A 21,475-nucleotide genomic window follows, 5' to 3' on the forward strand; every position below is an offset into this window, starting at 1 on the left:
GGTACACTTCACACCTTCCATGTGGACAATACACCTCTCGACCTATGGTGGTGCGGCCCAGCTGACGTTCAGTCCTTCAGGAGCTTCAGGGAAAGAAGGGACTATCCTCGGGCAGCATGCCGAGACCCCGTCAGACCGCCGGAGCCCCGCGTCCACTCAGAGCGCGGCCGTGCCCCGGCCAAGCCAGGCACTGGCAGACAGCACGTGTATTCCCAGTAAAAACGAGAATACGGTCGTTCATGGTTTAGTAGGTGGCATGTTAACAGCGGCGAGCCCAACCGCCCCTCCCCGGACACGCACCACACACCGCCCGCAACGTCCGTGATCACGCGCGTACGTCGCCGCCTCCATGAAGCCAGCCAGGTTCTACAGCTAGGGCAGACGAGGCGGCGGCACGAAGGCACGTCGAATATACAGCAAACAATCGGCAAGACGATTCGCAATGGTAAAATGAGATCATACAAATATCGTTAGGCGGCAGACCGTACGAACACGTGTAAACTGGTAGTGGGTGTACCACGAACGCGGGGCATGGGGAGGGGGCACACGGCATCCTCACGTGACGTGACCGGCACTCCATCAGGGTGGGCCGTCGGCGGGCGCATCCACGGATCCGGACAGCGCCGACAGATACCGCTATCCGCCAAAGGAAGGAGCGGTGGGGGGGGGGGGGACAACAGGCGCGTTAGCACGCGCCACCGTCATGGGCGGCACTCGGCAAGCGGGCGGAGCGCAGCGCGGGGAAGATTATTGCGCACAATCTCGGGGGCGCGGGGCGCGGCACGGCATCGTCTTGGCAATAGGCAAGGACTGCAGAAGGGCGGCCCGGCCAGGCCGCTCGCTCCGCACACATACACACCCGTCCACGCAAGCACATAGACTGCATCCAGTCCCGCATTCACGGCACCTCAGACTTGTGCTCCTTTGAGCATTGCTGCCATGGACTAGAATAGCGTACCCCGTTAGGCTCGTGGGCCCCGCTGTACTCCTGGCTTCGTCGGTATTCCCCGCGCGCCCGTGCAGCTGCGGGGGCCCGGTCACGTTTTCAGCTCCGCTGCGAGTGCTTCTCTCCCCGCGGCAGGTCCACGGCGCCCAACACCCGATGGTGATGACCCAGGACGCCTCCAAGTCTCCCGGGACAGTACGGGACACCCGAACATTCGCAAGGACGGGATGGGATGCTTACACACCTCCATGGGGCGCCCGGGGCGCCGAGCACCTCCGGGGAGCACCTATCACCCAGGCCTGTCCTCCATGTCGTCGGTCCAGCGCTCCTGCACGTCTGGCGGGAGACCTCAGGCTCTTATCCGCTGGCCGCCCGGAGCGCTGCGCTGTCCGTCAGGCCGGCGTGGGGCGCCTTCGTCCCCAGAGAGGCGCCGCTCTCCAGGCCGCTGGCACGCTGGGGCGCCGCTGTGAACCCTTCGGCACCGCTGGCTTCGGGGGCCTCTCGTCCCTTCGGTACCGCCGGCTTCGGGGACACCCCTCGCCCGTTCGGCACCACCAGCCTCGGGGCCACCCCTCGCTCCTTCGGCACCGCCAGCCTCGGGGCCACCCCTCGCTCCTTCGGCACCGCCGGCTTCGGGGCCACCCCTCGCTCCTTCGGTACCGCCAGCCTCGGGGGCACCCCTCACTAATTCGGCACCACCGGCCTCGGGGGCAACCCTCGCCTCTTCGGCACCGCCAGCCTCGGGGGTACCCCTCGCCCGTTCGGCAACACCGGCCGCGGGGATACCCCTCGCCTCTTCGGCACCGCCGATCGCAGGGGCACCCCTCGCCCGGTGTCATTCGAAGCTGATGAGGTTGGCCGGCAGGGGCTGCGCGCGCAGTCCGATGGCCGCGTCGTGCAGCTGCTTCACCCACTCCTCGGCCTTGCCCTGACTAGACGCGCGGAATTTGTACATGTCACCTGCCGGACGAGACAGTTAACGCGCGGGTTACGGTGGGCCCCGACAGGCGGCAGCACTGCACTGCGCGCGTCGTGCAAGTCGCTACAATGTGGATCTCGTCCGCGTCCGGTAGTACGATAGTGCGCACCACACAGCGGCCGAGCAGTTCGTGACGTATCAGTTACTCACCTGAGGCGGGGTTCTGCAGGATGAAGGTGTCCTTCAGCCACGACACGTCGTCCACGTGCACGGACCAGTGGCGGATCGTGTGCATCTTGCTCGGCTCTGATTTGAAGTCGCTCCGCTCCGTGCTGCGAAGAAGGGCGTGTTACGTGAGGGGAGAGGGCTGCTGCCGATGACTTGTGGTTGTCAGGTAGCGGTTTGGGATTGACGACGGCATACGGAACCAATGTTAATTAACCATTTAGTGCGCTAGTAGCGCTGTGTGAAGCAAACGCCATTCTATGATTTAATGCTCTCGCCTTGCAGACGAGTTTCAACAATGTATGGAACCAATCTTTATTAACCATTTAGTCTGCTAGTAGCGCTGTGTGAAGCAAACACCATTCTATGATTCAATGATCTGGCCTTGCAGACGAGTTTCAACAATGTACATCATCACTTAGCAGTCTTTGGATCAGAACCTAGTTTTCCCGCGTACCGACGCCAGTCCGACGCCCTTAATATCTAAACACGCAACGTCTCCTGAAGATTCATCGTATACACTCAACGTGAGCAAGGACCATGGCACATTTCAAAATTGCAATCGGGGGCGACGATCCATCCCCGCCGCCTGCACCTGCAGCGCCCACAATGCCAGCCGTAAAAGATGGCGTCCAGGGCACGTACCACTTGATTTTTTTGCAGCTGAAGTAGACGAGACTGTCGGCCCACAGCTGGACCCAGTAGCGTTGCCAGGTGGCCACGGGCGGGCGGCGGCCCGACTTGAGCAGCGTCTTGCGGCGCAGGCAGCCCTGCAGCGTGCAGACGGCGCCAGCCTCCATCACCAGCTCGTCACACTCGCCGTCCCTGCGCACGAGAGAGTATGCCATCAGCTTCCATCACCAGCTCGTCACACTCGCCCTGAATGTGAGAACGACGGTCGAGGATATATATATATATATATATATATATATATATATATATACCAAATTACCCCTGAACAACCGTCTCTGAACCAGAATAACATTAGGCTCTATTCGCTTTATTCGGGTTCGGAATCGATTCCGCTCAAATGGAATCAAGTGCAAGTCTAGCAATTAAGGCCGCATCCCCAGCCTATCACTCGCGCCGCCCCTGAGGAGAGAAAGGGTCGCCAGGCTCCATCTTCAGCTTATCGTCCTCTCCGGCCCGGATGGGAGGGGGTAAGGGTCAGACCAGGTCACCACCCTCCATCAACAGCTCGCCGCCGTCGCCGCTCACCCTGATCGGTGAAGGCGGGTCATCGAACCCCACCAACAACGACGCATGCTGGTCCCAGCCATGTCTAGAACGGGTGGTCCGTAAATGCGGCAAGACCAGAAACCGCCACCGGCGTCGTTAAGGTAAGCGTGTTAGCAATGCAGCCACACCATACACATTTTACATACATGCGACGGGCGTACATGACAGCCGACCTGTCACACATGGATCTGTCACATGTTGCTGAACCTGCCTACAGACAGATCTGTCACAGACCATCCAACGACGCACGAACACAGCATAGGCAGCCTGCGAACACGGCACAGCTATCCGACGACACACCGGAGGTCCACGGACTCGATGGTGTCGCTCGGGGTGTTGGGGCACGCCGACGGCTCCGCGGACTCGTGACAGAGGCATGCAGCGGGCGGCCGCGTCCGGCCGCTGCCACGGGCCGACGGGCCGGCGCCAGCCGCCGCCTGACCCGCCGCCACTCACAGCATGGGCAGGCTGGCCGAGACGTGGTCGCCGTCGGCCGACCGGCCCCCCTCGCCGTCCGGCAGGTAGAGCGAGGCGCACATGGCGTCGCCGGCGCTCAGCACCGAGTCGTCGAGCAGGTGGCGCGGGGCGGCGCCCGACGGCAGGCTGCCGGACCGCGCCGCATCGGTCGTTAGTACGCGGGGAGCGACGGCCCCGGGCAGGCTGGGCAGCGCGGCGCGGCAGCGGTCCGGGACACGCTGCGGTCGCAGGGAGCCCGCGCGCACGGGCTGCGGAGATGCTAAGCGACGTCACAGGATCTCAGGCACCAGCTGGCCGGATTGGCTGATGGATGTCTGAGTGTTGGAGAGCATGGGCGTAAGTTGTCCGGAGACAGGAAGGGGAAAAGCCGAGGGAGAAACGGAGAGAGGGAGCGAGAAAACAGGAGAGAGAGAGAAAACGGGGAAAGGGAGCGAGAAAACGGAGAAAGGGAGCGAGAAAACGGAGAAAGGGAGTGAGAAAATGCGTCAGCGGCGTACCTGTGACGTGTCAGAATTAGTCGGTAAATTCGACAGCGTGGATTACAGTTGGCTATGAGCAGGCAGTAAGGCGGCGATTTAATGGAGAAATATGAAAGTGCGTCAAAAGCAAAGCTCAGTACAAAATTAATAGTCATGCACAAAGAAAACACGGAAAGCATGGACAACGTATTAGCTAATACAGTCTAGCATAGCATGAATCAGTGAGCAACACATGCTGGCCGCTAGGATGGGCCGTCGAGCTGAATTTCATAATGACTGTTTTCGAAACCTACCGATTCCGTTCTGGTCACGAAATCCCATGAAAGTTCTAAGACAACTTTGCGTTTGGTTCGAAAGCCGACCTTTAAAATATCGCCTCTTTTCGGTCCGACCAACTGGCCACGCTGTACTAGCACACACTAGCCAGTCATTACAGCTACTGGGTTTGGATTTCCATACTCCGGCCACGAGTGCACATCGAAAGCAGCGGCCATCGTCTCAGTGCACTCCACGCCATCCGCACCAGACGTGGATGGCGACCTCGGTCGGGGCACGCCAGCCTCCTCGGCCGGGTCACACCCGCCCCTGGCCGGGGTCGCGCCCGCCACGCGTGCGCCGCCTCCTACGCACGACACTCGAGCCAGAGAAGAGTGAAGAGCTGGGCAGCGGCCCCGCTCGGGGGCGCGGCCAACCGGCGGGGGCGCGGCCAACCGGCGGGGCCGGCCGGCCGCCGGAGGGCGCGCGCCACTCACCCGGGGCCCACGTGGTGATTCTGGCCGCACACACAGGGGGGCAGGCGACAGGAGCCGGCGCGAGGCAGGCTCATGCTGCGCGTCCTGCGGCCGGCCGCGCGCCACCCGTCACACGCGCGCTCGCGCCGCCCCAACACACCAGTCAGACGGCAAGAGCGACGGTCCGCCGGGCGAGTACGCTTACTACGTCATGGGACCAGACGCCGCTCTAACGTTCCTAATGTGATCATACACAAGTCAAGACGTCTTAGAGCCCTTGTATACATGGCGCATTCTTGCTTAGCAGAGGCATGTAGGTGGTTGTAACCGGTTATAACTGGATTCAACTAGTTGACCACTTCTGGGTTTCACTGTGAACCCGGGTGGATATTTGTGTATGTGACTCTAATGTGAAGGATCCTAGCTCATTCCAGGAAATTTAACACTGCGTGGAAAATGCTGTTCGTAAATTGGAGATGAGATCTTGTCCACACAATACAGAAGGCACCATCATAAAGGATTGTGTATACTAAGGAGTGTTTGAGTTAAGCATTAAGAAAGGTGCTTAATACAGTACAAGTCGTTAAGTTACATGACATTTTTCTTTTCACGAGTTTTCTTCGTACGTTGCAATGTTTTCGTGCAGCTTTGAAGTTAGCTTTAAGGCGAATCGGCAGCTCAGTCATTTGGAAGGTCTTATCCTGCAATGACAATTATTTGAGGATTCAAAGGGTCACGCAATGTGACATAACACGAAGGTAACACAATGCAACATAAAATGTAAACATCATTCAGGCAAAATTGCCTTACTTTATCACGCTCAACAAAAATTGTTTTGCATGTCAACAGTCACATATACCGAACTTAACCAGAAAAGATCCAAACCCCGCAAAGTCCTGCCCCAGTCTCTATTGAGGTGCGTTTTCTTCTTTTAGTAACGTTGAACTGCCACTTTTCCGGTCCAGTAATGGCCTTGCGTCGTTAAATTCCAAGTCGTCCCACTGCATGTTGTGCTGGAAGTTTCTGCATGTTCGGACATGGCCGATCTCTTGTGATCCTGTTCCCGTGGCGACTGGACAGCCCGTTTCGCCAAGGTCAGCGGCGCTACATTCGCAACTCATGCTGCGGACTATCAACCTTAGTTTGACTTTTGGTGCCGCATCCTTCTCGTCACGCCTGCCTGCTCTGCGAAGCAGCGCTGGGCGAGTGGCCAACGATACTTGACGCTGCTTCTCCCACCTCTCCGCGCTCGACGCAGGCTCCTCGCCTGGCGCTACTTAGCGGAACACGCTGCGCGTGCAGCCGAAACATTTGGCATCGCAAAGTCAAACTGAAGGGGAGTCCATGACACCACTTGTAAGTGTAACACTGGTTATGTTGGCGAGACGGGCTGTCCCAACGCCACAAGAACGAACAGACATCGGACCGTCTTCACATCCGCATCATGGACGACTCCTACGAAAGGTACATGTAAACAAATCCGCCGTCATCGGACGCGCAGCAAACACGCCGCACGACATCCCGTGGGATGGCTTCAATGTTCTCCCGCGCGATGAAAATTATCGAAAAAAAACTACTGAATCCGGCATGATCAAAAGGAACTCCCAGATCAGGGAGTGGGCCTGAAATGGGTAGCAGTGGGGACCTTTGAATTTCGAATAGCTTACGTGGGTTCTGATGTGCGCTAAAAAGTGATGTTTTCCGGCTTAAATGACATAGCATATAGAAGCTCAATCACGATAACACGCGAATCTTACTTCTTACTGAATGGCTTGGACGAAGGAATGTGTTCAGACTGTTTGATGGGCAGTTAACTGCTGAAAGTTTGGCCGTGCCGTGATACCAAAGCCCGTTTTAAATGCCGTGCGTTTTTGTCTCCGCCCACGAACAGACACCGTGTTAAAATGCCGCTCATGCATGAATGCCTAAATGGGCGTTTTGACAGTAGTGAGGCAGCTAATCAACATGCGCTTGCCTGCTTCAGCTGACTTTCATTTAACGTTCCTTCACTGCATGTCAACGGGCGTTTGGGGAGATTGGCACGAGGGATTGTAAATTGACCCGGCCCGTCATGCTAATTTCCAAACGCAATTCGAGAAAGGGGTCGCCAGGGCCCAGAAAGGTAGTTATAAATATATCTTATTTACTTCTTGGGTATGCTACAATCTACTGACCATTTGTACATTTCACGGTTAGAAAATGTCCCACAACCAGACTACCTTGCACTGAACTATAGCCGTGATCTCCGTAGCAAAGGCCAACGTCGTCGGTGGAGCAGCCGCACGACACACCGGCTCCGGCCCCCCAGTCCGCACGCACGTGTCCGCCGGAAGCGACGCGCATTCCCTCCTCCGGCGCCAAGGCCGCCCCACCGCAGCACGCGTGCCCGCACACGGGCGGCCGCCGACCGCAGAGGCGAGCCAAACGCGCGCGGCGCCGGCCCACAATGGCTCGCACGGCGGTGACGCACGGCGCGCGGGGCGGCGGGACCGCAGCGGGGACCGAGGCGGCGGACTGCAGCTCGGGGGACACCGGGGTCGCTGCACTGCGGCCCAGAGGGGAGGAGGGGGGAGGGGTGATACGCCTACGCGAGCGCGAACGCGAAGGTTCACAGTAATTGACCAGGCGGGTATTGAACCAGTGAGCGGCGGACCTGTCTGCACGTGGGGCTGTCGGCTGCCTTTGGTCGCCGCGCCTGTTAAGACGGGCCTATATGACGCCATCTCAATATCGCTCTTGCGACACAGGGGTGGCCGTGCGGACCACCGCGGCGGCTTCTGCAAAACTTGAGCTAGACCCCATTCATCGACGCTGTGTAAATATGAACGATCGGAGACAAACTGAGTTAGTGCTAGTGTGAGCATCACAGGGCATCATCCTGGCAGCTCAGACACAAGACATACACATCTCACCGGCGTGACATCCCCGCATGAGGAGGTGGGGTGACTGCCGGGTGTCGCAAGACACAATATGCCTTCAAACTTCACGGATGGCAGACTAAGGGGTCTCCCGTGTTTCCCGAAAAGATGCGCCCTCCACCAGGAAGCTTCGCAATGACCAGCAGCGCACCCAGCTCAAAATTAAGCAGGGCAGGCAAATCACAGCATCGCGCACTCCAGGAGCTCCGGGCCCGCTCACTTTGCGGGGACTGCTGAGTAGCACAGCGCCCAGCCATGCCGCGGTCGGGCGTCACTCACTTGACGCCGAGGCTGCAGGCGCGCCGGTGGGCCTGCGCGGCCACCTGACGAGCCGGCGAGGACGGCGCGGCGCCCAGCCGCTCGCGCTCCTCCACCGACTCGCGACTGGAGCTCGACTGCGCCGGAGACTGGGTCTGCGGCTCCAGCTGCAGCGACAGTCTGCCCGACACGTGCAGAGACACATCATCATCAGACCTAACAGACTAGGTCTGCCGCTCCAGCTGCAGCGACAGTCTGCCCAATACGTGAACAGACACATCATCCGACCTAACAGACTGGGTCTGCCGCTCCAGCTGCAGCGACAGTCCGCCCGACACGTACGCAGACACATCATCATCAGACCTAACAGACTGGGTCTACCGCTCCAGCTGCAGCGACAGTCTGCCCGATACGTGCACAGACACATCATCATCAGACCTAACAGACTGGGTCTGCCGCTCCAGCTGCAGCGACAGTCTGCCCGACACGTACACAGACACATCATCATCAGACCTAACAGACTGGGCCTGCCGCTCCAGCTGCAGCGACAGTCTGCCCGACACGTGCACAGACACATCATCATCAGACCTCGAATGAGCTGTAGCACACAACGAAAGGGTCGGACTAGGGACGCGGCCAAAGCAACAGTCCGCACAACACCAGGAGCCAGCCAGACGGCAGCCCGAAGCCAACTCGTGGACGGACGCGAAGAACGTAAACCGGGCCAAGGTGTGGACGCAGCTGCAGTGACACCCCCCCCCCCCCTCCCCTAACGTACAGCGCGTCGCGCCAGCGTGGGTCCACAGTTCCATACTCCGGCGGCTCAAGTGTAACAGCACAGGAACGTTCGAAGGCATTCAATGGCGCTGAGAACCTCCTCCGTCATCCGCTCATCCTCGTCCGCCCACGGTCGACGTGCCGGTCCAGCTCCAGCGGTCTGACGAGTCTCAGCTCACGCAAGGCACGCCGCACCCCAGCTCTTACGAGCACCCGCCCCGCACCCCCCCCCCCCCCCTCCCTCCCCGCTCATCCGACAGCAGCCGCACGCGCCAACACCAGGCTCACTTGTAGTTGTCCTCGTCGATGAACTTCTGGAGCTCGTCGATGTAGCGGATGGCGGCCAGGTAGCTGCTGACGCGCGGGTTGAACGGCAGGTGCGAGTAGTCCGACTGCTGGAACTCGGAGATGGTGCGCAGGATGTTGTTCATCAGGTTGCGCCGCTGCGACGACTCGAGGCCGCCCGACTGCGGGTGTGCCATGTCCACGTACACGAGGTCCGTCAGGTACAGACCTGAAACGAACAGCGCGCCCGTCACGTACGGGCCGGTACTGTAGGGTAAGTGACACGCACGCCGCTGGACCAGTTCAGAGGCTGGGCGCTGGAAAATTCATCTGGACAAGAACTAGCTGTACGTGTGGTGGTGCCTGATCCAGCGGAACATTTTCTGACAGCATGGCCTTGCGTCAGTAAGCTGCGCTATTTAATTTCACCGACCTGAGACACCAAGGTAAGCCTAACGAGTGGTGCGCAATATCCAGCATAACACCGAGTGCATAATGTGCCTGAGTAGCCTGCCAAACCGCAACAGAGTGGAAGCGCCCGACAGCTCGCATAACGGACTTCGCCCTGACAGCTCCGGACCGCCGGCTCGTGATCTTCATTTATAGGGGACATCGCTCGAACATCGCATGGAGGATCTCGGACGGGTTTTTATTAATGTCGAGGTCGTAGGTTCTCTGAAAACAAAGCCATGAACTGACTGGGACTTCAGCAAAATTTTCCGCAAAGTTTTCACGAAGCAACGTTTAATTTTCACTTCAGTCATCAAATTCAAGTACGACAAGCGGCGCATTAGCGAAGACTAGCCCGGGGTTTGTCCGGCTTGCGAGCCAACGGCCGGATGTGCGACTCCTCCTCCTTCCTGTCCGCCATGCGTCCTGGTGCGCGACTCCTCGTCACTCTCCTACTCTGCAGCGGGACCAGGCGGAGCACCGCCAAGCGCAAGGCCTTCTACTGTTTTCAGTGCACGGGCGAATCTACTGACCCGGACGACCACTGCACCGACAGCGGCTGGGTGTCCATCCCGCGGGGCAGGCGGCTCGACTACAAGTTCCTCTGCCCCGAACAGCTGAGTTTCTTCTGCATGAAAACCGTCGAGGTGTGGGAGAGCGACCAGCCCGGCGTGCCAAACAAGTACCGCACGCGCCGCGGCTGCAGCGGCAGCACGCGCTTCAGGTACCGTGAGCCCACAGCACACACGCACGCACATGCACACGTATACACGCCCAGTGCCTTGCCCTATATCACGCCGCGATAAAAGCACGTTGACCATTGGAATTCGCATGGCCTTCGTTCGACGTAGAAGCATGGGCGCTTATATTTGACCAAGACCGTTCCCAGGCTAATGGTAGCACTGGAGACCGCATTCCCAATGCAATTGGCCACCCTGTCTGCCAAGGCAAATTGTGTGCAGTCTGTGACGTCATCAACAGCTCCAACTGACACCCTGTATTGCCTTGTTAGATAGCATTCCTTATTTACGACGATATTACTGAAAGCTTTGCAAGAAAGGGTCACCGCTGATGTAAGCCGGCACCGCGCAACACAACTGGGTCCCAGTCCCTCCTCAATCCTTCAACACATGTCAGAGCCACTATATCGATATGTATTGCCAAAACATCGTAACTACACCAAATATCGACCCGGAGGCAAATTCCTATGGAGCGATGTCACGTACCGCTGTACTCTCCGCAGTTTTGTGCCGGCTACTCGCTCTGTTGTTAGTTGACTCTCGCGCTAACGGGGGGGGGGGGGGGGGGTCCAGAGCTATCCTCCTGATGTTGTTATTAGCTTCTTAGGTCTAATTAATTCATGTCAGGTTAATAGTCTAGATTGGTTTCAGACCTCCACATTGCAGTCTGGCGTTATCATGGGTTGCTGACCTAAGCTAATCTTTACCTGCCGGCTTTTCAGAAGCATGCTCCTAATTGCATAATGCACATATTTTTCTGATTTTTAGTACTATCAGCTTCGTTCTTCTAACCACGACTAACATTTATCCCGAAAGGTTGTTATAGGTCACTGGTCTCAGTTGACCTCTACCCCACAGGTGTTGGAGTACAAGTCTTGTACGCCGTCATTCGCCTTTAGCCTTGCTAGTGTTGCCCCCTCATCATCACGTGACCTTTGCTGAGAAAGGTCAACATACAAGACATGCCTACACTGACCCTAAAATGGGAGCTGTCTTGACATTTGATTGGCATACGAGACAAAACCAGCAGCATATGCTTATATGATGAACATAACATTTTGGCCTACCAAGGCGTTACTGAGAGCTCCCAAGAGACTCCCCAAACAGACGATTTCCGGGCTAGCTGCATTCAAATTAGAAGAACAATGTTTGATGACCAAATACTATCTTGGCTTTGGCCTTGGCTTAGAAATGGCCTGCATCAAAGTTGATCAGGATTGCAAAGCATGCTTAATGTTTTACTCGCCGCTTGAAATCTCCTCTGCAACCAGATAACCATGAACGCCGTAAACCATGCTTCACAAGTTTCAAAACACGTTGGTTTATGACGGCGTGCCGCCCCTCTTTACAACACGTCCACATCCCCCTACCGGCTGTTAAAGTTTCCGAATTTCGACGTATTTTTATCTCATACCGCCCAGCGCGTCGCTTTAGGATGCTCTGCTCTAAAAACCCGGTCAATGGAGCGCTCGTCATCTTCCCCAACAGCTTGCAGACTGATGAGTGATGAGTGATGAGTGATGGGGTGAGCGCAGCGGGCCGATGACGCGGCGGATGCGTCCCAGTCGCGGCGGCGTGCAGCGGCGCCGGCCGGCTCCGTCACAGCCAGCCGGCTGTTTGCGCCGGACATAAACAGGAGCCGGGGTGCGCAGGCGCCGGTGACGCCCCGTGCCGGGCACCGCGGCCAGAGCGCCGTGACGTCACGGCCAGCCGCGGGCACGGCGGGGGAGTCCGCGCCGAGATACGGCCAGCACATGCGCCGACGGGTGCCGAGTTGCTGATTAGTCTGAAGGAGCCGCCAGGCGCCGACACTTATCTGGGCGCGGGGCAAAAGCCCACCAGTTCTGAAGCTGGCGCCTGCTCTGAGGGCAGCTCCTCTTCAGAGCAGCGACAAACAGACAAGCAGAGCACCCCTTCCCCGCGCTCGCATGGGAATACGTCCAGACGGTTCTATCGTACACAGAACAAGCCACTGATCACTTACATCGCTGACTCGTAGGGCCCTCGACTCGCCATTCCCCACTAATCGGGCTTGAAATCTTGGGAACTTTGTTCAGGACTGGACGGCCTGGAGTTGTGTTTTGAAAATGTCGCACCAGTGATTACCATTACCCGCCGCTAGGTACACAAGTCTTTCATGTACATTTCATGAAGATTCAGATCATCAGGTTTGCTGAACAAATGGACAGCGCATGGATGACAAATGCTGGAGTATAGACGCGTGTCCCATGCCAATCAGCTGGTACTGCGGCATTTTCTGTGGCTGGTTCATGTTACAAAGAGGTCAATCCAAGACTTGGGGGTTGTTCTCACCACTCCCCCTAGCTTAGTAGACGAAACTTAACTCGACGTGTGCGTATGCACTTGTAACAGTGGTAATATTTGCGTCAATGATCTGGTCTGGTGTCCTCGAACATATATTTCCTTCATCAATTTGGGGTTCTCAAACACTACGATTCTGACTTCAACTATGGTCGAGATAGTTGTGAGCTCTATGTCGTGCTCATTTATGTTCTTCGAATTTGTGTTGATGGCTGTAAAAGTGCTTTTCACATATGCTACAAATAATCCTGAATGCATGGCTCCACATAAGTCTAGGAACTCAACCTACGTGAAAACCGCTGTTTTTCTGAAGCCTGTGTATGGGTTGATAAACATTCATATATGTGTATATTACGGCCCATGTGGAATGAAATTTAGTTCAGGAAAGGGCTGTACATGTACAGAGTATGCGGGGCGTGGATTGGTGCCGATGGGAATACGCCGGTTCAATAGTATCATGTGTGTGCCTAGTTTATGCTCAGATTACATGTGTCAAGATTTTGTATTTCTTTTCAGAACACGCAAGCTTGTAAACCAAACTTCATTTTTAAAGCGTGTATATGTGCTTGTAATTCCGGAAATGTGAAAAAACTCAGTTGTGTCCCCAATTTTGCGTTTTGTTGTCATCGACCTTTGGCTCTAAAAACTGGCTTCTGATTCTGCGCCGCCTGGGCGGATCTCCCCCGGCTGCCGCCTGGTAACCGGTGTGTCTCCTCAGCCAGCAGGAGGGCACCGAGGAGGACGCAGGGGCCACCCGGTTCACCGTGACCAACGGCTGCACAGACTTCGTCGAGAATCCCTCCACTGGAGGGTAAGAGCGCCCCCAAACTCGCTTCCCGGCGGGCCCGGCCACGCCGTGTTCCGTCCTCGATGTCTGGCCGTTCAGTGGTGGATGCTCGCTCGATGCCAGCCGAGCCGTTCCTGTAGGCCCGGCAGCGGTGCTTCGGACACCGCGCGAGACGCGTCAGCCAGCCCGCTGAGCGCTGCGCCGCCCTCCTGCTTCCGCGTCCGGCGCCGCTCCACATCGCCCTCGCCCTCCCCTCTGACTCTCCGCCCCTCTGCCGGCAGGCTGGTGCAGATGTGCTTCTGCGATCAGAGCATGTGTAACGGAGCGGGCCGACCAGGCGCCGGCGGCGTCTGCTGCCTGCTGGCGCTGCCAGCGCTGCTGGCACTGATGAGCGCGGGGCGCTGAGCGGACCCAGGCCCGCCGGCGGTGGCCCTGCAGTCGCCCTGACGCCGGGCGCGCGGGCCCCGACCGCCGAGCGCGCCCACAGCCGGCGCGAACGTCACGGGCGCGTGCCGAGCACCAGCCGGCACCAGCGTCACACGCGTCACATAGCCAGACGGCGCGCAGTTTTCCGGAGACGGCCCGTCCGGCCGCCACCAGCACGGCACATGCTCGCCGACGGTGACGCGGCCGGCAGCCCTGTTTATCATGCTCGAGCCGCGCTAAAAACATCTGTGCAAGAGTAATGACATCTGCGCAACGTACGGCAGTGTTATAAACACAGGGAATACCACCCCGGATGTCGGGAAGAAGCCATTCGTCGCCGCCCACTTGAGCGCCAGCCGCTGGGTCCAGCCCCAAGGTCGCCGGTCCACTGTGTTCTTCATGCTGCTTGGGACGAGCGGCACATCTACAAATGGCTTACCTAAGTAGGGTATGCATGGCAGCTTCGTCCGCGATAGATTATCGCGAAGCTTTTCCCAGTTGTTCACGTCCAAAAACAACTCGCGTTGTTTGTCAAACTTCTGCACCAAATTCTTCGGTAGATGTGCCCACATCTTTTGCAACCTGTAAATCGAGACGAGTAAATATATAAATAGCGAAGTATGGTATCTTACATCAAAGATAGAGCATCTCAGGGAAACCAAGGCCCACCCACACGGCAACAGGCAACAGTTCAACGCTGTTCCGAAGCAGACTATGATATCCATTTCCACGAAACTTCGTGCCGGCGAATAACGCAGGCTATTCAGTTTCATCAAGCTTGAGGACAAGCGTCGAAGAAGCCAGGCAGGGAGCATGTAAAGGAAAGCCAACGCCTGGGATCATATTTCATTCACACGATGGCATAAGCGTATTGCCAGCTAAGGAGCGCAGCACATCTAGTCCACCACGCTAAACACAGTGACGTCAATACGAAATTGTCCTAAGAACTACACATGTCGGTCATTTAACGCTCCGGCGACATCATTGCACGCGTTTGGTTTTATGTCCGTGCTCAGGCTGTCGAGCACAACACAGCGCAGTCAGCCGCGCTGCAGAGGGACGCTATTGTTCATCCCAGAGACGCTGACAATATGGACCTCACAGCGCGGGGTCGAACCCGGACCTTTGACTGGCGCGTCCACGCCCTACCGCCCAGCTAATGAAGACCCGACCTGGCAGCGTACCGCTGACGGAATGGCTGATGGAAGCGAACTATTGCCGACTTGCAGCGCGGCCGCGCAAACCGGCTATCCACAGGCGGAGCGCCGAGATCAAACAACGCACGCCTTGGGCTGCTGGCTAGGAATCTTAACATTCGCCGTTACAGACACACGCGCTCCACCTTTCAACAAACCGTTCCGACTCTAGTACTCTCACCGTGACCAGCCCGGGGCCTCGTGCCGGTGCGGAAACCGACCGCGACCTGACCCACCTGTATATGGGCGCCGTCTGCAGGGCCGAGATGATGGCGAACTGGGCGTGCAGGTTGTTCAGCTCCTGCAGCCGCTTGGCCACGCGGATGAAGAGGCCCAGCACCTCGGCGCGCTGCTTCACGCTCCGCACGTTCAGGATCTCCTTCACCGTCCAGAAGCTCACCTGGCGGCGGCGATCGAGCCTTACGCGTGCGGTATTCGCAAGCCGATCAAGTCATCGCCTGGCTCCCAAGCCGAGCTGGCGTCCTGCAGCCTACACAGCAGCAGAGCCGACCGCCGCCCCATTACCGCCGCCCGCTAAACGGCGGTTAGGACAACCGCTGTCACCGCGCCACAGCCGGTCATCCGGCTATCGCGGTCGGAGGAGGCCACTGACGGCCGGAGCCCGTCCCCGGTCTCACCACGCTGACCAGGCAAAACAGCCACTCCCTGGGGTTTGGGGCCACCCTTCCCGCCCCACTGAGCCGGCCAGGACTTTAACGGTCAAAGCCAGGTCCACTGCCAGCCACCTGCCGCCTGGCACTGGCCGAGAACCCGAACCAGGTTCGCCACTGTCCACCCGCAGCGCACTCACAGTGCTCGCACGTGATCCGCCGCTGGCCGAGTCTGGCAACGCCGACCTCAGCCAGTCCCAGCCCGACGCCAGCCAGTCCCAGCCAGTCCCAGCCCGACGCCAGCCAGTTCCAACCCGACGCCAGCCAGTCCCAGCCCGACGCCAGCCAGTCCCAGCCCGACGCTAGCCAGTCCCAACCCGATGCCAGCCAGTCCCAGCCAGTCCCAGCCCGACGCCAGCCAGTTCCAACCCGACGCCAGCCAGTCCCAGCCCGACGCCAGCCCAGTCCAGCCAGTCCCAGCCCGACGCAGTCAGTCCCAGCCCGACCTCAGCCAGGCCCAGCCCGATGCCAGCCGTCCCAGCCCGACGCCAGCCAGTCCCGGCCCGACGCCAGCCGCTCCCAGCCCGCTCCCAGCCATCGCCCACCTGGTGAAGCGGCGCGTGAAGGCGACCACGTTGGGCGAGAGCCGATGCTTGTCGCGCCGGTTCCAGCCGAGGCAGGCGAGCTCTTCGGGCCCCGATGCGCCGGAACACCTCCCAGTCGGCGCCGCGTGATCTGCGAGGCGAACTCCTCCGGTGGGATGGTGAGCACCTCCAGGAAGGTGGGCCGACCGCCACCGCCCGCTCGCGGTAAACTGCCGACCGAGGGCCGCCGTCAGTCGCACGGCCAACGCGGCGTCGAACGCACGCGGCACGCGCTGGAGCAGCGTTACACCGGCCACCTGAGGAACACCGTCGCACGCATACACACCGGTTTTCTGGGGCTCCAGATAATGGGAGACATTACACGCATGGCCATACGTCCGAGCACACCATGTTCCACACACTTGTAACGCCCGCTTACTCCCACGAAAATCGGGTAAAATTACGATCCTCCGTTGTGAGCCGGATGCCAAGTTCGTGATGCCGACACGACTCGACGGACAACACTGCGACATGCCCGAGAAGACTGCAACCTGCGTGTATGTCATAAAGAGGCCATCAAAGAAAACCTTGCCGTATTTCCAGGTCTATATCGAAAGGCCGATGGCAAGAAACTAAAATACACTGACCGTGGTCCAACACCACCACCTTCTGTGTTTGTTTGTGTGACGTGAACATGCGCCACACAGCGGCAATTTAGCGAGACCACATATCGCGACATTCAAGAAATGACTCGGCCGGCACCGTCACCCCATTGTCCTCGATTCATAGCCTCGCCGGCTATTGGTTAGCCTGGTCCTCTCTCCGGACATTGTCGATAAAAGCGACACACAGACGGCGGCGGCGTAGTTAATTTCACCGCCGAGAGAGACCGCGGTCATACGGAACGACCGCCAACACTCCGGTCGTGCCTGCCTCGAGGGCAAGGCAGGCGGCGGACAGCAGTCGGTGTGCCCCGGACACCTCGAGACGGGGAACGACCCGTGCACCGGCCAGGCTCAAAACGACACTACCGTCCGACGGCAACTGATTTCACGATGCAACTGTCCGTTTGCCGTTCCCTGTTGCCGTACGGTCCGTCTTTGGTCAATGCCATTAACTACATGCAGAGCGTCTGATGAAAATTACAGCATATGAGATACGTGTGCATTCACGAATCCGGCTCGAGTGGTCCGCCAGATAGCAAACACAATGAAACAGGGCTCACGGCCACTAACATCGACTAATCCACTGTTTTTATCCCGACCTGACCAACAATGAGGCCATAAAGTTTCACCACCCACTCAACCGTGCACAAGGGCGCCAGTGCTGGCCTTGTTCCACCACGCGGCCGGGTGCGGCTGCTTGACCCCCCAGTCACAGAGCTGACCTGGTGCTGAAGCAGGTGGTGACCTTCTCCTCAGAGGACTGGCGGCAGCTGGCGCGACGCGAGTTGTTCCTCGACAGGCCATATCGACCACCTGAAAAACGCGACCGATGTCATCACAGCGCATCCATTGCCGTGCTACAAAGCAGGCAATGTGTGACACTTCCAACCAGGGTTTGTGTGCGCCCCCATGTGTGAGTGTGTGCGGAGTGAGCGACAACTGCTGACGAGGTGACACCCGCCGCAAACCAGCGTCTCTGTCTGTCATGACTCAAGGCATCTCGTTGACGCCACGGCGTGTGGCCCTGTGCCGAATATGCACCCGCAGCGGTTCGGCGCGCGCAGCAGCCTCACGCGTGCACCGGTCGCCGTGTGTGCACCAATATGACGTGCATGAGTGTCAGCGCGTACTTTGTCAACATGACAGCAATGTCTGCGATAATACGTCAGCGCGGCCCTCACCGGCCTGGCCGACCGAGGCACAACGGCGGCGAGCCGCTCTCGGAGCAGCGGCTTTGCGGACGGCTTTATCGCTGGTTATGATACCGATTAGGGTCGCGACAGGGTCTGACCGACACCACCACCCGCACCTTTACCCGGGGAGGGGAGCGACTGCCCGGGACGCCAGGGTCTGACCGACACCCCCACCCGCACCTTTACCCGGGGAAAGATACGGCTGCCTGGCAGAAAAGCGTCGGAAAATGGACAAGGGCACGGTTACCGCTGAGGGTCTCAAATCAAAACTCTGGGGTATTAGAGCATGAAGCAACCACCTTGCATTAGTAGGTACATTACAGCAACACATCGGCATGGGCAACAAGCGCTGGAGTGAGGGCTTTATATACAATATGTACCGCGGTAAAATGCGGAGGGTGTTGTGTGAAACCTAGGAGCTTCAGACTAATTAAGGATGTGTGCTTATTTGAAAGATGCTGATGGCTTTCCTAAATTGTCATGGAAATTGGGACCTATTTCAAATTAACCTAATACAGCCATCGCAACAGCGCGTCAAACTTAAATCGGCATGAAAAGAATATACAGATAACGGTTCAAAGACTTATTGTTAAGGTAGCAATCTTCACTCCAAGGTGATCAATGTAAAAACACCTAAAAAGCAGCTCTGTTTTCCACAGGAAGAGCTAAACGACTGAATTGTAGGCACAAGTGGACAGAAGACATTTCTTGGAGGAAGGAACACTACGATCCCATGCTAATTTTGTCCGGGAGGAACTTCGGGTGGCGAATGAGCAAATTTAAGTGAAGTACACAAGTATACAATCACGTTCGAGCAAAATTCAAGGTCATCACCGGCCATCATCACTGTCAGCGCTAGAGGTGCTCGTATGGAGCGACCCCCTCTGCCTGACATCAAACCTTACGTGAATTCACGGTCACCAGATCGACAATCATCGTGCACGGCTCCGGTCACTGCCTGTCCGCCGGAGGTGCCCACAGGGGCTTTGGTCACTGCCTGTCCGCCGGAGGTGCCCACAGAGGCTCCAGTCACTGCCTGTCCGCCGGATGTGCCCACAGAGGCTCCGGTCTTTGCCTGTTTGCCGGATGTGCCCACAGAGGCTCCGGTCTTCGCCTGTTTGCCGGATGTGCCCACAGAGGCTCCAGTCACTGCCTGTCCGCCGGAGGTGCCCACGATACGGAGCGCCCGGGCGAGCTCGGACGCGACGTCCGTCCGGGGGCACGGCAGCAGCCACACTGAGCTGGCCGGCACGGTGGAGCGCCGGGAGAGCCCGGTTGGCACGGCGGCAGCCACACTGAGCTGGCCGGCACGGTGGAGCGTCGAGGCGGTACGGGCGGCACGGCAGCAGCTACACTCGACTGGAGCGCCGCACACAGCTAATTCTGCTTCAAAACTGGCAGAAGCCTCAATCGATTCCTGACATGCGCGAAACTGTCTATTTTTGTTGGTCTCCAGTGCCGCATTGATCAGGCCATATGAAAGCACCTTCAGAAGTCACTCGAGCCCTTGGTGTCGGTTTTGCAAGCGTAAGAAGCTGGACATTTTTGTTGTCACTTGATGCTTCTACTTTACCATAAATTGATAGGATGTTTGTCACGCATTCATGAATGACAAATATTCCGAAAACAAACTTCAGAAATAAAAACGTGTCTTGAAAAGGACTGTCAAGCCGTGCTTTATCATCTGCTGGCATTGCATTTGACACGAACGGCCTTTAAAGCCATAATAATACATGATTTTGAGACATATGTGTGGTACTTAAAACAGTAAAAGAGCAGAACAGTTGTGGAGAGCGACGGAACAGGCTACGCCTGTGTCCACTTTTGACTATAGTCAGGGCGCTTCCCAGTGTGTTGGGAACAATTTGGACAAAGGTTATGACGGCAGAACAGATCGAAAAAAATACGAAGGCTTTAATAAGCCGGCCGCCGGAAGCCGCGTCCCACCGGCTAGCTGGTCGGGCACCGGGTGGTGCGGCGGCCGTCCGTCCGCGCGATCTCGTAATCACCAACAGACAGCAGGAGCAGTGCAATGGTGCGGCGGCCGGCCGTCCACGCGATCCCGTAAGGTTATCGTCCACAGACCCCAGCAGCAGTGCGATGGTGCGGCGGCCGGCCGTCCACGCAATCCCGTAATCACCAACAGACACCAGGAGCAGCGCGTCGCACTGCGTGCGGGGCAACAGGGAAGCCAACGAATGGCCTAAACGTGTTATCAGCTCGCATTGCACGCACGGAGAATTGCCAATTTGGTCTTTCGATGACGCCACGCTTGGATCGCTGTTCTCGAGGGCCCATTCGCATATCGTGCGGGCTGCCCGTGAAGACCTGAGAGGTGGCTTCAAAACACAAAGCGGTCGTAAATGAGCGAAAGAAAATGATACAACGGTCACAACGGACAGTGGATGAGCTTGGTGGCCGAGATCACGGGGAAGGACCTATCTGGCGAAGTGACACGCGAGGCTTCGAGGCTTCTTCAAAGAAAAGTTGTTATATTGCCTGCCATGTCTTCATTCTTGCTTTCTGAAAACCTGAGCGCGCACAATACGCCATGGAAACGGCTCGGTTGTTAGTGTCACTGTGTCAGCGGTACTCTATGCCCCCGCCCGTGCATGAAGTGATGGTTAATGGAGCGGACGTGATCGAGTCACTGTCACCGTCCATCGACATCTGGAGCCAGGAAGTGCGTGAAGCCAGAAACAAACGCAGCCGGTTGTGGACCAGTTACGCCATCTGCTGGTGGCCTGTCATTCCCTCATCGCTATAGTGATCGAACTCGACATCGACAAACCCAGACGCCGACGACGGCCGACGCAGGCCAGTCCGAGCACAGTGAGCAAAAGCGTAATTCTCAAGGACGTCCTGAGGTGAAAAGGCGATACGGATGAAGGCGAGGGGAAATGTGTCACGGTCCAGATATATCTCTTACAACTGGATGTGAAAAGCTGACGCACATTTTTGCTTGTTTTGCTTGGCTTTTGCGTATTTTGTGCTTAAAGTCCAACTCATTATTGCGACTCAAATTAAAGACATCGCGTTACTTCAAGCTGGCGTGTGGCCAGCTATGTTACGAACAAGTTAAAGTGTCGCGTAAATGAGACCAAGGCAAATGTACCAGACGACACTACGTCATAGCATTGAGCTTGCGCTCAGCTTTACACAGCAAGACGTGCGCTTTCATGCATGTGATGCGTAGTTTGTATGACTTCTCTTCCACGTATCCTGGCCTGTGCTTGTTTATGTAACA

The 21,475-nt window shown here is 57.5% G+C and overlaps 2 protein-coding genes and 1 long non-coding RNA gene across 3 annotated transcripts; 1 reads left to right on the forward strand and 2 right to left on the reverse strand.

Moving 5' to 3' along the window:
* Positions 1-1,409: 1,409 nt before the first annotated feature.
* On the reverse strand, positions 1,410-15,620 carry LOC119101409 (ras-specific guanine nucleotide-releasing factor RalGPS1; the record flags this gene model as incomplete). Its single annotated transcript, XM_037224740.1, has 7 exons — positions 1,410-1,906; positions 2,076-2,197; positions 2,736-2,915; positions 8,214-8,372; positions 9,258-9,483; positions 14,419-14,561; positions 15,412-15,620. Coding segments are annotated over 7 exons (1,164 nt in total), but the record flags the coding sequence as incomplete, so codon positions are not given.
* On the forward strand, positions 9,507-13,789 carry LOC119101410 (uncharacterized). The gene is made up of 2 exons (XM_037224742.1): positions 9,507-10,428; positions 13,485-13,789. The coding sequence occupies exons 1-2, from the start codon at positions 10,094-10,096 to the stop codon at positions 13,579-13,581; spliced, it is 432 nt and encodes a 143-aa protein (XP_037080637.1). The 5' UTR covers positions 9,507-10,093; the 3' UTR covers positions 13,582-13,789.
* Positions 15,621-16,513: 893 nt separating the features above from the next.
* Positions 16,514-19,397, reverse strand: LOC119101411 (uncharacterized). The gene is made up of 3 exons (XR_005094553.1): positions 19,134-19,397; positions 17,758-17,848; positions 16,514-16,600 (listed from the first exon to the last, which is right to left on the reverse strand). It is a non-coding gene; the product is annotated as an uncharacterized LOC119101411 (long non-coding RNA).
* Positions 19,398-21,475: the final 2,078 nt, after the last annotated feature.

This window comes from Pollicipes pollicipes, unplaced genomic scaffold (assembly GCF_011947565.3).
Source record: "Pollicipes pollicipes isolate AB1234 unplaced genomic scaffold, Ppol_2.1 Scaffold_4881;HRSCAF=5763_pilon_pilon_pilon, whole genome shotgun sequence".
NCBI classification, from domain to species: domain Eukaryota; kingdom Metazoa; phylum Arthropoda; class Thecostraca; order Pollicipedomorpha; family Pollicipedidae; genus Pollicipes; species Pollicipes pollicipes.

What these genes read in the sequence shown, in the direction of transcription:
- LOC119101410 (XM_037224742.1), top strand. Translation starts at nt 10,094, where the DNA reads ATGTGCGACTCCTCCTCCTTCCTGTCCGCCATGCGTCCTGGTGCGCGA. An exon ending in AGCGGCAGCACGCGCTTCAG is followed by an intron (nt 10,429 to 13,484) that starts GTACCGTGAGCC and finishes GTGTCTCCTCAG; the next exon opens with CCAGCAGGAGGGCACCGAGG.